This window comes from Vipera ursinii, assembly GCF_947247035.1.
Source record: "Vipera ursinii genome assembly, chromosome: Z".
Lineage (NCBI taxonomy): Eukaryota > Metazoa > Chordata > Lepidosauria > Squamata > Viperidae > Vipera > Vipera ursinii.
Window position 1 is genome coordinate 9,538,365 of NC_139517.1, and position 12,971 is coordinate 9,551,335.

Below are 12,971 nucleotides of genomic sequence, written 5' to 3' on the forward strand. Positions count from 1 at the left end.
TATTTTATTTTAAAATGCAATTGTTAAAATTCCAAATCATAAAAGTCAACTGACTGAACTAACAAAACCTATATTCCATTTATAGGTAAGAATGATTGACACATACCAAATGGAAGAAAGGAAGGAAGGAAGGAAGGAAGGAAGGAAGGAAGGAAGGAAGGAAGGAAGGAAATTGTAGCACTAAAGGATAACAGATATGGATAAAAACAAAAAAATGGGAACCATATGTGAGAAGGCTTCCGATTTCTTCAGTTCACCCTAAAAACACAATTTTGAGAAAGAACTAATTATAAAGTTCTTATGAGGTTGATGTATTTGATTTTTAAAACTTATTTGAGTTTTAAAACTTTTTTTTCATGAGCTGATGCTTATTGTTCAGTTCAGGTCTCATCACAATGATAAAACACTTGGGAAGAAAAATACACACCAGTAAGCCAGCACTGGAAGAAATCATGGAGAAGATCTCCACAGCCAACATATATTTTCCCCTTGTGCTTAGATAGGTTGGAATAAAGCACAACCAAACACTGCAGAAGACCAACATACTGAAGGTGATGAATTTGGCTTCATTGAAACTGTCAGGTAATCTCCTAGCTAGAAAAGCAGCAGAAAAGCTGATCACAGCCAGGAAACCCAGGAAACCCAAAACAGAGTAGAACATAGTGACTGATCCCTCATTGCACTCCAGGATGACTTCTTCAGACATTGAGTGCATATCAAAATCTGGATATGGTGGGAAAATTGCCAACCATATGATACAAATAGTGATTTGAATAAGGCAACAAAAAAGAATAATGAAACTATCCATTCCTTTCCGCAGCCATTTCCTCATTCTAGATCCAGGCTTGGTGGCCATGAAAGCTAGAACCACAACAAAAGTTTTGGCCAAGACACAAGAAACTGCCATAGAAAAGATGATTCCAAAAGCTGGTTGTCGAAGGAGACACACAATCTTGTTGGGTTTCCCAATAAATAATAAAACACAAAGGAAAGAGAGGAGGAGGGAAACTAGGAGAGTGTAGGTGAGATTCCGGTTGTTGGCTCTGACAATGGGAGTGCATTTGTATTTAATGAAGATCCCAAGTATTAGAGTTGTAATAAAAGAAAATGAAAGACCACAGATAGCCAAACTGATCCCCAAGGGTTCTTCGTAGGATAAGAAAGTTATCTGTTTTGGAATGCATGTGTATTTGTAATGGTTTGAATAATGACCTTCTGGACAATGAGAGCAGTCTTCCATGTCTGGAAAAAAAAAGAAAACACTTCTGTGTACTGACTTTCATTCATCAAGCTTTAGTGTTGCATAACTCTAGATAGAATCTAAATATCAACAGTGACGTTGAATATTTAATCATTTTACCATGAAAGCATATTCACTGAGGATCAGAGAGAAATTGATGGCCATAAACCTTGTGTAAGGACCTGCTTCAACTTAAACTTCCAAGAAACTAGAACTCTTGAGACCAGCTTCATTTCAACAGGAAACTTTTATTGGGAAGTATTGACAGCAGGAGCAGAAGACAGGATCTGAAGTTTCCCGCTGAGAGTGATAGATTAAAAGAACCCCGCTAAAACCCCACCCCAAGAGTGCATTTATCCAATTCAAACTGGCCAATCCACAGGTGTGAAATTGTTGTGAGAACAGGGAGATAAGGTGCCACTTCCCAGACTATAAAACCTTCATACCACTTTTCTTCATTGCCAGAGATAAGGCAGATGGCTGGAGGAACATTCCATTCTCACCCCAAAGGAAATCAAAGGGATGGGGCAAAAAGTAAAGTAAAAGGTGTTAAAAGGAAATTCAGGTTTCCTCCCCTCCCCAGCAAATGGCAGAAAATAGACGTGTAAGATAGGGAATGGGAAAGGCATCAAAACCAGGGGTTCTGTCACCTTGGCCCATACCCAAAACCTTTATATGTTATCTATTTCATTCTATCTTGGATATCACATACTATCTATTTATTTCTATATTATTATTGGTTATAAATCTGTATGCAATGATTTTCACAATCCTTTTCACTATGAACATCTTCAAATGCAAGAGAATTGGTACACATAGGGAATGTTTTGTTTTTAATCCCTGTACACCACCCAAAGTCACTAGTTTAAGATCAGTACTCATATAAATAATCTAAATAAATACATAATTCAAATAAATAAATAACCTTGTTTATACATCACTTCTCAAAAATCTTTACCTTCTTTGTTTGCAATTTTCCCTTCTGGACATGGATGGCAATCATAGCAGCAAAATGGTCTTGATTCCTTCTTGGTCTTGCTATACCCTATTTGGCAAGGATCATTACACAGAGAAAGAGGATGTGCCTATCCAAACATTAAGGAGAATATCATTAAGATTTTTGAACAGTATTTGAGCAGTTTCTTTCTTGCTGGAGAATTTAAAGCTTAGACATCAATACTATTGAACTGTTATAAGAATATTATTGGAAAAGAATACTTAATCTGCAATGATGTAATGGAATAGCTACCCTTTCGTTGAATGTCTCCCTCAAAGTTTCTTGAACTGGCTCCTGAAGCCAAAGTGTTCTTCATCCTTCAATTTCTATATCGAGTGAATGCAGATGATATTTGCAACTGAGAACTTATGCTAGGGAGAACAATCTTAGCATCTGCTTCTCTGTCAAATTACTAAGCAGCACTGTCTGGTGCCCTATGCCTTCTGCATATGAGTAAATGTGCCATGTCTGTATAAAGATGCAGTGCTTTAATCATGATTTCATGACCATTATTTTTCACATTTTGACCCAACTTGAGGCTGTTGCTGTGGCTAAGCCCGATGCATTATGTAGAAAAAGAAGGCTTCTCTCAGACTTCTTCCTCAATATTGTCTGATTGAAGACATATTTGGTGCCCTTTAAATTGATCCATGCTATGGAGTTGCCTAGCCTGAAAGACTAAGATTCAGATAGATCACCAAAAGTTCTGGCCAATGTCCCGAAGAAGGCTAAACATTGGGCAAAAGACTTCTCCTCTGCTGCACTGATCAGAACCTTAGCCATCTAACAGAGATATGTTTCTTCTTTCTATGACTCACATTTGTTACATATTTAACGAAAGCTTTTCATAAGGGGCCACAGATGGCTCTACCCTAGATGGCTTAAGCTATCCAGCCAGGAAGAATGTCAGGAGATACCAATAGGGTTCTAGGTTAACTGCCTTTAGTTCATAGTAAAGTAATATTGAAGGGTGTGGCGAAATATATGGGATATCAACCTGAATACGTAGGTGTTAACAGTTTTTTAAAAAGAACTCATTATATACGATTGCAGCCTAATTTTCCTAACCCAAGATTTCAGAGTCCATAACTAAGAAAATACTCAGACCCCCAAAATAAGCTTTTTTGTAGTAATTTATATTTTGTATCTAACCACAAACATGGGATATGTAGGAATCTTTTTCTGTTCCTAGGAAATCAGCTTTCAAAAAAACTTTCCTCCACAGTAGTTTGAATATTTGCTTTTCCAAGAGAATGAGCTAAGAAACACATTTGAATCCAGAATATTTCTAATGTTCTTTAAACAAAAGGAAACATAGCTAATCAGACGTCACCTTGTTAAAGCTTTTTGGCCACATGATGGAATCTTCAGAAATGTTGAAGAATTTGTCTGGGGAAGCCATAGGGTCTATCCTTCCAACCTGGATCCTAAAAAATGACCGGTTTGGAAATGTGATCCAGTTATTAATATCAAATCCACCAATGAGTTCCCCATTTTTGTCAAATGAAATCTTTTCTCCAACACTGTTGTTGAATGAAACTCTTCTTAGGAAAGGATGAAGCTAAATTGAAAAGAGGAAGGGAGGGAAGATAAAACATTTAAGAACCTTTCATTGTTCTATTTCTGGTCAGAGTCTATTTTGTTCAGACTTAGCCTTTCTTAAACAGATGAACAGATGAAAATGTACACATATATTTGATTGCATTGTTCTGTAATGGAAGACTTTGAAAGATGTTAGTATTATACATTGTTAAAAATGTTTTTCCTCTCTTAATGAATTTCAGCCCAGAGGGAAGTATTTGTTTCCATGGGACTTGTGTTGTTATTTTTCCGAGAAATTGTGAGGAATATAGAGAGTATCAAATATGGAGAATATGGAATATGGAGTCCTGTGGTCCTATGTTGGTGTAAAAATGGACTTGGTGATAGACATGGATTTTGTACGCCCCAATTTCCTTTGGAGTGAGCCTTCTATATGACCTGTCTGAACTTGTAGATTTCTTAAATATTTCTGCTTTGAACCTTACCTGCCATAATTGTTCATTCTGAAGCTTTGGCCCTCTTCTGCCCACAAGATGGTTGTGTTTGAATTTTGATAAATGCATTGCCTCCAAAGCATGCACTACAGCATAGACTGCATTGTATATATTATAGCTGTGGCCAGTTGTGCTAAGTTCAAACACAGATGCAGGAAGGGTTGCCATCTTCTCCTTCCTTGTACAGATTGTTCCATATTTATTACCTAGATCAGAGTTGTAAAACAAGCACCTGAATGCATGCTGCCAGAAATTCCTTACAAATCCATCGTGTTCTGCTGTTGTTGGATTTCTCATTAGAAGAAATTCTTGGAAGCCTGGCACCTCTTTTGAGTGAACTGCGAAGGATAAAGTATTTTGGAGGAAATTTACATCCCAATCTCTTTGAAGAGAAATGGATGTGAAATCCATTTCAGCATTCATGATCCAGACCTTGGTATTGACCGGCGTATCCTCCACTTCTGAATACTGCACTAACATTTTCAAAAAGGTCATGGATTGCATTGTGCCATATAAGACAATTGCCTTGGCTGTACTTTTTGCAATGATAGAGTAGGTTTTGTATGTTTCATCCATCACATCTGTAAAATCACTGTAAAAAGCTACATTTGGGAACTGTCCTATGAAATCAGAGCAGATGCCCTGCTGAGAAAACATGGGGAGCACCTCCTGTACAAATTTCTCCCCTTGGTCATCATTCACAACAAGAACTCCAATCCAAATCCATCTAAAGTATAGCAATAGCTGGAGGAGGCTGTTATGTTGAAGAGATTCATTTGGAAACATTTGTTGGAAGAAAATTGCATGAGTCTCTTTATCCATGATTGGAGCAGAACCATAAGTCAGCTAAGAAAAATGATAGGGAAGAATGTGTAAGACTGATTTTCTTCCTGAATAATGGTAGTTTATGTCCCCCTCCCCCCCCTTTGGAATAGTGCTGATACTGGTGATTGCCTGGACAAGTTCCTTCAGTTTTCTTAGCAAGAATTCACAAGTGATCTGCTATTTCCTAGAGCAGAGTTAGAGTGCCTGGTCTAAGATCATCCAGTTGGCTTCATGCTTAGGTGGGACTAAAATTCACATCTCCCAGTTTCAAGCCCAGTGCCTACACCAAACTGGCTTTTTAAATAGAGTTATCCTTTCTAAATTGTAATTCTATTTTCAAAGTGCACTTGAGATTTATCATGGGTATACTCATGTGTGCCTAGGATGACTGTGAATAAACTGGACTATTTCCATTTTTTCCATGTGGACAGGAGAACATTATGAATGTATTGATGTAGAAAACAATTGGACAATAAGTAACGCCCACTGCCCTTAGGAGGAAATTGACTTAAACATACACTCTACTGCTCGAGGCTAAATCTGGAAGAACACACACACAAAAGAAACCCCTGCAATTTCTTTTGAAAAAAATAAATAGCAAATTTTCATGGATGTTTCATCTCACAGTCCTGATTGTTACAGGTGCATGAAAGTTTTTGCATTGTTAAGAAGCACTTATTTCCCCAAAAAGCATAAAAGCTTAAGAATGTAGTGGGAGTTCAAAGGTTTAAGATTCTATGACATAGAACCTAGATCCAGATTGGATGCTATGTGCCACCTAAAAGTTAATCATGGGATTACTGATTGAGTGTTTTGATTGATATTCTTGAACATGACTTTTAGTGTATAGTTCCAACATTCTGAACAACTAAAACTTTTGGTAATTGTATGCAAAAGGATAACTCATAATAATAATAATAATAATAATAATAATAATAATAATAATAATAATAATAATAATAATAATAATAATAATAATAATAACCTTTATTGTCAAAGTACAACATGTGTACATTGAGATATATATAGGAATATTAAAACATATTAATATATAGGAATATTAAAACATAACAACCTGTTGTGTGGTTTCACAAAGTTTCTTCCCTTTACCAAGTCTGCACACTCAGTATGAATCAATATAAAATCAAACCCTGAATTAAAGCCTTTTCCTAAAAATGGATGCTTGAAGTAATGAGTGAGTCTTCACAAACTGAGTTGAGACTAAAATGATGTATTGCTTTGTGATCTAGAAACAGATACTGGAATTAAGCTATTTGATGGGTGAAACTTAAAGCAGGCAAGACCAGGTAATGCCCATACCTGTAAATGAAAGCAAATTGCAGGTCTGTTTCACAAATTGGAAACTTTATGTACAATTTAATTCAATAATTTTCTCTTCATACCCTTTCTCAACCCTCAGTCACAAATTGCATCCAAACAATCACAAGAACAGTAAATGGCTTGCTCAATTCATATTTATCATCAACACGCTTTACCTGGGAAACTTTATAGATGTCCAGTATGGTTGCCATGTGGAGACAGATATCAGGTGCCCCAATGACTGCAGCTGGATTGTTTTGAATGCCACATTTGAAATTAGGGCTGAATCTATTCTGAGCAAAGAGAAGCTCCATTGAGGCAAGGTAGGTCCAGCTTGGACTGAAGTAGCTATTATAGATGTTGAATCCCACGGTGACATTGGGTAAAATCTGAGGATTTTCATTGATTTCTTTTATAGCAAAAACTAAGGCCAGAATGTGCTGATAACTCTGAAACAATACCCTGCAATGAAAACTGTATGCTGTTTTAAAAGTACATGATTCCAAAAGTATTGACCATATTTATGCTGAAATCACCTTCTATTACTTTAAATTACTTTAATGCTGAGCCTTTCATTAATCATTGTTTGATTATCATCCAAGTAAATTCAACACACACACACACACACCCTTGTTTGGATATTTCTGAACAGGCAAGCATTGGCTTTAAGTAAATATAATTTGCATAATTTTGAATGTATGCAGAATTCATAGTATCACAAACCAGCTTCATTATATTGGATGGAAACTAAGGATTAAGAATGTTATCAATAATGCAAAAAAGAAGTTGTTTGCTAATTTTAGCTAATGTTAGATTAATTACAGTCAAATACAGTCTAGGCACTTATGCTATCCCTTGATTGTTTCTCCTTAGTGGTTATTCTATAGACATTGTTATCAAGCTGTTTTGGTATCATTCTTACATTCAGTCAAAGAATGCCAGTATTGACAGAAGGTTTCCACATCTCTATGTTAATGTTAAAGAGTTGTTCTGTAAGAGAGATGGGTGATTTCTAAGTGTGAAATATATATATGTGTATATAAAAAGGTAAAGTTTCCCCCACACATGTGTGCGAGTCGTTTCCGACTCTAGGGGCCGGTGCTCATCTCCGTCTCAAAGCCGAAGAGACAGTGCTTGTCCAAGGACATCTCCGTGGTCATGTGGCCGGCATGACTAGACGCCAAAGGTGCACGGAACGCTGTTACCTTCCCACCGTAGTGGTCCCTATTTTTCTACTTGCATTTTTACGTGCTTTCCAACTGCTAGGTTGGCAGAAGCTGGGACGAGTAACAGGCGCTCACTCTGTTACGCGGCACTCGGGATTTGACCCACCAAACTGCCGACCTTCTGATTGACAAGCTCAGTGTCCTAACCCACTGAGCCACCGCGTCCCATTATATATATATATACTGATTAAACAGATTAAGGTACCTTGTGTATTTCTCTGTGTTGGTAGCTATAGTAGAGATTACCTTGAGAAACATTTAATTCAACACTGGGGTAAAAATGCAAGACTTACGCAAAGTCATCAAGAATTTCCAGAGAAGGATGCTGAATGAAAGCAACAGGACTGGAAAACACATAGACTTGAGAAATAATGCCAGCAATTCTCAGATCTCCAGACTGAACATATTTATGAAGAATAGGAAGAGGTTTACTAACATTGCAATTGCGATTATGGACCTTACACACCACCCAGGCATTGATACTAATAATGAAACAGTAAATACCACCATATTGCTTGAAAGTCTTCCTTCTGTGTACACCTGTTTTTACTTTGGCAAGTGCATATTTCCAAATCATGAATCCTGCCATAATTCTCTCAATTGTTCCCAAGATCAAACTGGACAATATAATGTGTCAGTGATCAAAGGGAAAAATTCTTGTCTGCCTGCAGCCCAGCTCTGAATATTTGGGAAGAAGTAATAGCATTCTTTATCTTTCTGTTTTCTACACTGATACTTTCAAGCTTTTGGAAAGACGTGGAGATGTCTAATTGGATAATTACAAGGTAGAATAGATAATCACATACTCATAGTTATTCATTCAGTCTCACCTTAAAGAAGAAACAGAATAGATGTTTTATGTACTGTGGATCAGGAAAGGATAAAATACACGGTACTGGGCCTATTAAAAGTCAAATCACACACACACACACACACACACACACACACACACACACACACACACAACAGAACAATGACTATCACTGGTTGTTACTTAAAGGTAAAGGTAAAGGTTCCCCCGCACATGTGTGCTAGTCGTTTCCGACTCTAGGGGCCAGTGCTCATCTCCGTTTCAAAGCCGAAGAGCCAGCGCGTGTCCAAGGACGTCTCCGTGGTCATGTGGCCGGCATGACTAGACGCCAAAGGCGCATGGAACGCTGTTACCTTCCCACCAGAGTGGTCCCTATTTTTCTACTTGCATTTTTACGTGCTTTCGAATTGCTAGGTTGGCAGAAGCTGGGACGAGTAACAGGTGCTCACTCTGTTACGCAGCACTCAGGATTCGACCCGCCAAACTGCCAACCATCTGATCGACAAGCTCAGCGTCCTAACCCACTGAGCCACTGCGTCCCTTTTGGTTGTTACTTACAGCTTACTAACACATTATTAATAATCTACAGCCAATATAATACAAATAAAATGATGTTGAATTTTTTCAGGCACTAGGCGCGAGACCCATAATTTCATAGAGACTACTACTTAGTCTGAAACCAAGCAAAGAAGAAACAACAACACAATGTTGCTGACGTGGGAACCAGATCCTGCAACAAACCACTTTGCCCCAATATTTGCACCAAGACCCCCACCACAGGGCTCAAAAATTCACACATAACATTAGAGGTGACTTGATGTTTGTCCTCTAATGTGTTATATTCCACCAACAGCAATGCCCCTCTGGATTCTACATAGGATAAACAGATCAAATTTTGTGAAAGAGAATTCATGGGCAAAAGTTTAATATTAGGACTCAAAACAAGAACAAAATAACATCAGAATATTTCAATATTTCAGAACACTTCATTTATGTCTCAAAGTAGTTATTTTAGAAAAAAAGGAACTTCACCAAAGGATTGCGGGAGTCACACGTATTAAAAGGTTTTAGGCTGTCTCAGGTCTCACCTAATACAATGGGCTTTTAAAACATCTGAAATGTTAATTTAAAGCACTTAAATTGACCATAGTATAGATTTATTTGGTCTTTACCAATTTCTAAGTGCCATGGTTTTATTCTGGTCAAATTGAAATTCCTGTCTTATGATACTGTAAAAACCCCTCATTGTTAAAATTAATATTCTTTTTAGTCATTCTCAATATATACAAATTCTGTTTCTAAATCTCAATGTACGTTAAAATGAGATCTTATTTGCATGATTTCATGAAACTCACACTAAATTGTTCTTGTGAAGAATGGGGACCTATTCTTCCAACTTTCTCTTTTATGAAGGAAGGGCTGAGAAATGATCCTATTTGGAAATCTAGGTGCCAAATCTCTGTCCTCGTTGAATGACACTGTTATTAAATGTAACACTTCTCAAATATTATATATATAAGGAAAAGAGAAACTAATGGGATTATTTTAAAAATGTAATGTCCTTTCATACATTCTTTTACTTACAAACATTGAACAAAACCGCAGCCTGCTCTATAGACTTGAAGTTACTTGCCCATCCCAATCATATATTAAGAGCTTAACGTCTGATGAACTTTAGAGTTTTTTCAGTTGACATACAGTGATGTAGATTACTGTCAAGAATATAGTTAAGTATCCAATGACTCAGTGATGCCGATCATGCTGTTACAGTCCTATGCATATCTAATTCTGCTTCCCACCATTCTTACACCTTTTCTTCCACCATTGTTGAAATTATAGTTCTTTTTTATTTATGCAGCTGAAGGTAAAGAAAAAAAAAAGATAAAAAGATCCCTGGGGATTTTACTCCACTAGTGGTTGCCAATGATAGGGGGCAGTGCTCATTCTATTCAGCCAGCACTGATCAAAGACATTTCCAAGGTCATGTGGGCATCATGACATCATGCAGCACCAATACTTTCCCAGCAAAATGATACCTATTTATCTACTCACATTTGTATGATTTTGAACTGAGAAGTTGGCAGGAGCTGGGGCAAGCATGGGAGCTCACCCCATCATATGGTACTTGGATTTCGAACCTGAGCTGCCAGCTTTCCGGTTGATAAGCCCAGCTTCCTACCTGCTGAGCCACTGTGTTGTCCCTTTCCCAGATGAGTCCCATTCCCAGAGGAAAGGTCAAGGCCATTTTATTTATTTATTTTTCTCTTACTAAGTTGCTATTTATCTTGACCTCTAATATTCTGAATGCAGAATTGCAGCAGAAGGTGATGAATGGAGTGGTAAGTCATCCAAGACCTAATTTTTAATATGGAGAAAATTCCATACTTAGAAATAATATGTCATCCAACTATCACAATATTTAAATTACCCTGCATTTATTTACTTTTAAGCATTTTGTGCCCAGTTAAGTATACAATTCCAAAATTCTGCAGTAAAATTATGTGACAGAAAGTGTCTCTTTCATCAGCAGAAATATTTGGAGATGGCAAAAATCCTGAAGTTTTGACACAGATCTAGCAGTGTGATTAATCCATAAGATAGATGAAGTCATAGATGATAGACACTTAATAGGTCACAAAGAAATTAAGTTGTAGGTAGTTGTCACATAATGACAAGTGGGACCAGTAATTATCATTATGTGATGCAGTCATTAAGTGAAATATCATGTGTTCCACTGTGATTAAACAACATGGTCACTAAGTGTTGATCATGATTTGCTGGCTTCTCCATTGACAATGATTCTTAGCCCCTTGTGAACTTGCAAATGGAAATCATGTGAATTTAGGATATTGCTACCATCATAAATGTGTACTGCTTGTGAAACACCTAAATGGCAATTAAATAACTCATGGGGATGCTGTGGTAATCATAAGTTTGAGGACCAGTCATAAAGCAATTTTTTCAGCACCATTGTAAATTCAATCACTAAATAGACAGTTATTAATGGAAGACTGCCTATACTGTATTATAAAACATGCAGAGATTATAGAAGGACATGACCTGAGACAAACATGATGGAGAACATTAGAGTTCTTAGGCAAATGATTGCAAATACTGCAGAAAGGAAATGGGATGTCCTTCTGCTGTTTTATTTGTTTTTAGTCATTATTTGCTGCCTGTTGTTCAGTTCAGGTTTCAGTAAAATGATTTTGGAAAAAAATATAAAGAACGATAAGGCAGTACAGGAGGACAAGATGGAGAAGATCTCCACAGCTACTATGTATTTTCCTTTGGAACTCAGATAAGTTGGAACAAAAGACACCCAAACACTACAGAAGACCAACATGCTACATGTAATAAACTTGGCTTCATTGAAACTCTCAGGCAGTCTTACTAGGAACAGCCTCCATCCTATGACAATATCTGTAATACCATCAATTCAAACAACCACATCTGCCTATCCCAGGTCCTTGGTAAGGATCAATAGGTAGACAAAAATGCCAAATCCAGTCTGAACATCTGGCTGATGTGCGATGATCTATAACAATAACAATAATATTGGAAGTTACCTTGGAGGTCATCTACTCCAACTCCCTGCTCAGGTAGGAAACCTTTATAGTAAGAAAAATATTTTGATGCAATTTGCAGTTGTTTATTAATGGTATATTTAGCCTTGGGTGTAAAATTCAAGCAACTTGATGCTTATTAACACTGACATTTGAACTTATAGTTAATACAGACATAATAAATCTTTTGTTTTTGTACAGTATACCTTTAAAGGTTCAAATTCTTTATACATTAGAGTGTTACTAACCTCTAGTTAGTACTATATAGACATCAGTATATCAGTATAGGTAGTCCTTGACTCACAACAGTTCATTTAAAGACCAAAGTTACAACAGCACTAAAAAAGTGACTTATGACCATTTTTTCACACTTATGACCACTGCAGTATTGTGTGGTCATATGATCAAACTTTAGACAGTTGGCAAATGATTCATATTTATGACAGTTGCAGTGTCCCAGGGTCATGTGATCACCTTTTGTATGTAACTTTCTGACAAGCAAAGTCAGTGGGGAAGCCGGATTCACTTAACAACCGTGTTACTAACTTAACAACTGCAGTGATTCACCTGTGGCTAGAAAAGTCATAAAATGGGTCAAACCTTACTTAACAAATGTTTCACTTAGCAACAGAATTGTTGGGCTCCATTGTGGTTGTAAGTCGAGGACTACTTGTGTAATATAATATTTTTATTTATTATAATGATATTGTCAACTCTACAAATGAGCATGGCCACATTGAATGGAGGAAGTAGTAGTAACTGTGAGAGAGATCTCGGAGTCCTAGTGGACAATCACTTAAATATGAGCCAGCAGTGTGCTGCAGCTGCCAAAAAAGCCAACACAGTGCTAGGCTGCATTAACAGAGGGATAGAATCAAGATCACGTGAAGTACTAATACCACTTTACAATGCCTTGGTAAGGCCACACCTGGAATACTGCATCCAGTTTT

The 12,971-nt window shown here is 37.1% G+C and overlaps 1 protein-coding gene across 1 annotated transcript; it reads right to left on the reverse strand.

The window, feature by feature from the left end:
• Positions 1–340: 340 nt before the first annotated feature.
• LOC310649103 (vomeronasal type-2 receptor 26-like) lies at positions 341–8,233 on the reverse strand (the record flags this gene model as incomplete). Its single annotated transcript, XM_083377375.1, has 6 exons — positions 341–1,242; positions 2,199–2,325; positions 3,571–3,798; positions 4,265–5,119; positions 6,595–6,880; positions 7,938–8,233. The coding sequence occupies 6 exons, from the start codon at positions 8,231–8,233 to the stop codon at positions 341–343; spliced, it is 2,694 nt and encodes an 897-aa protein (XP_083233501.1).
• Between the last annotated feature and the right edge of the window lie 4,738 nt (positions 8,234–12,971).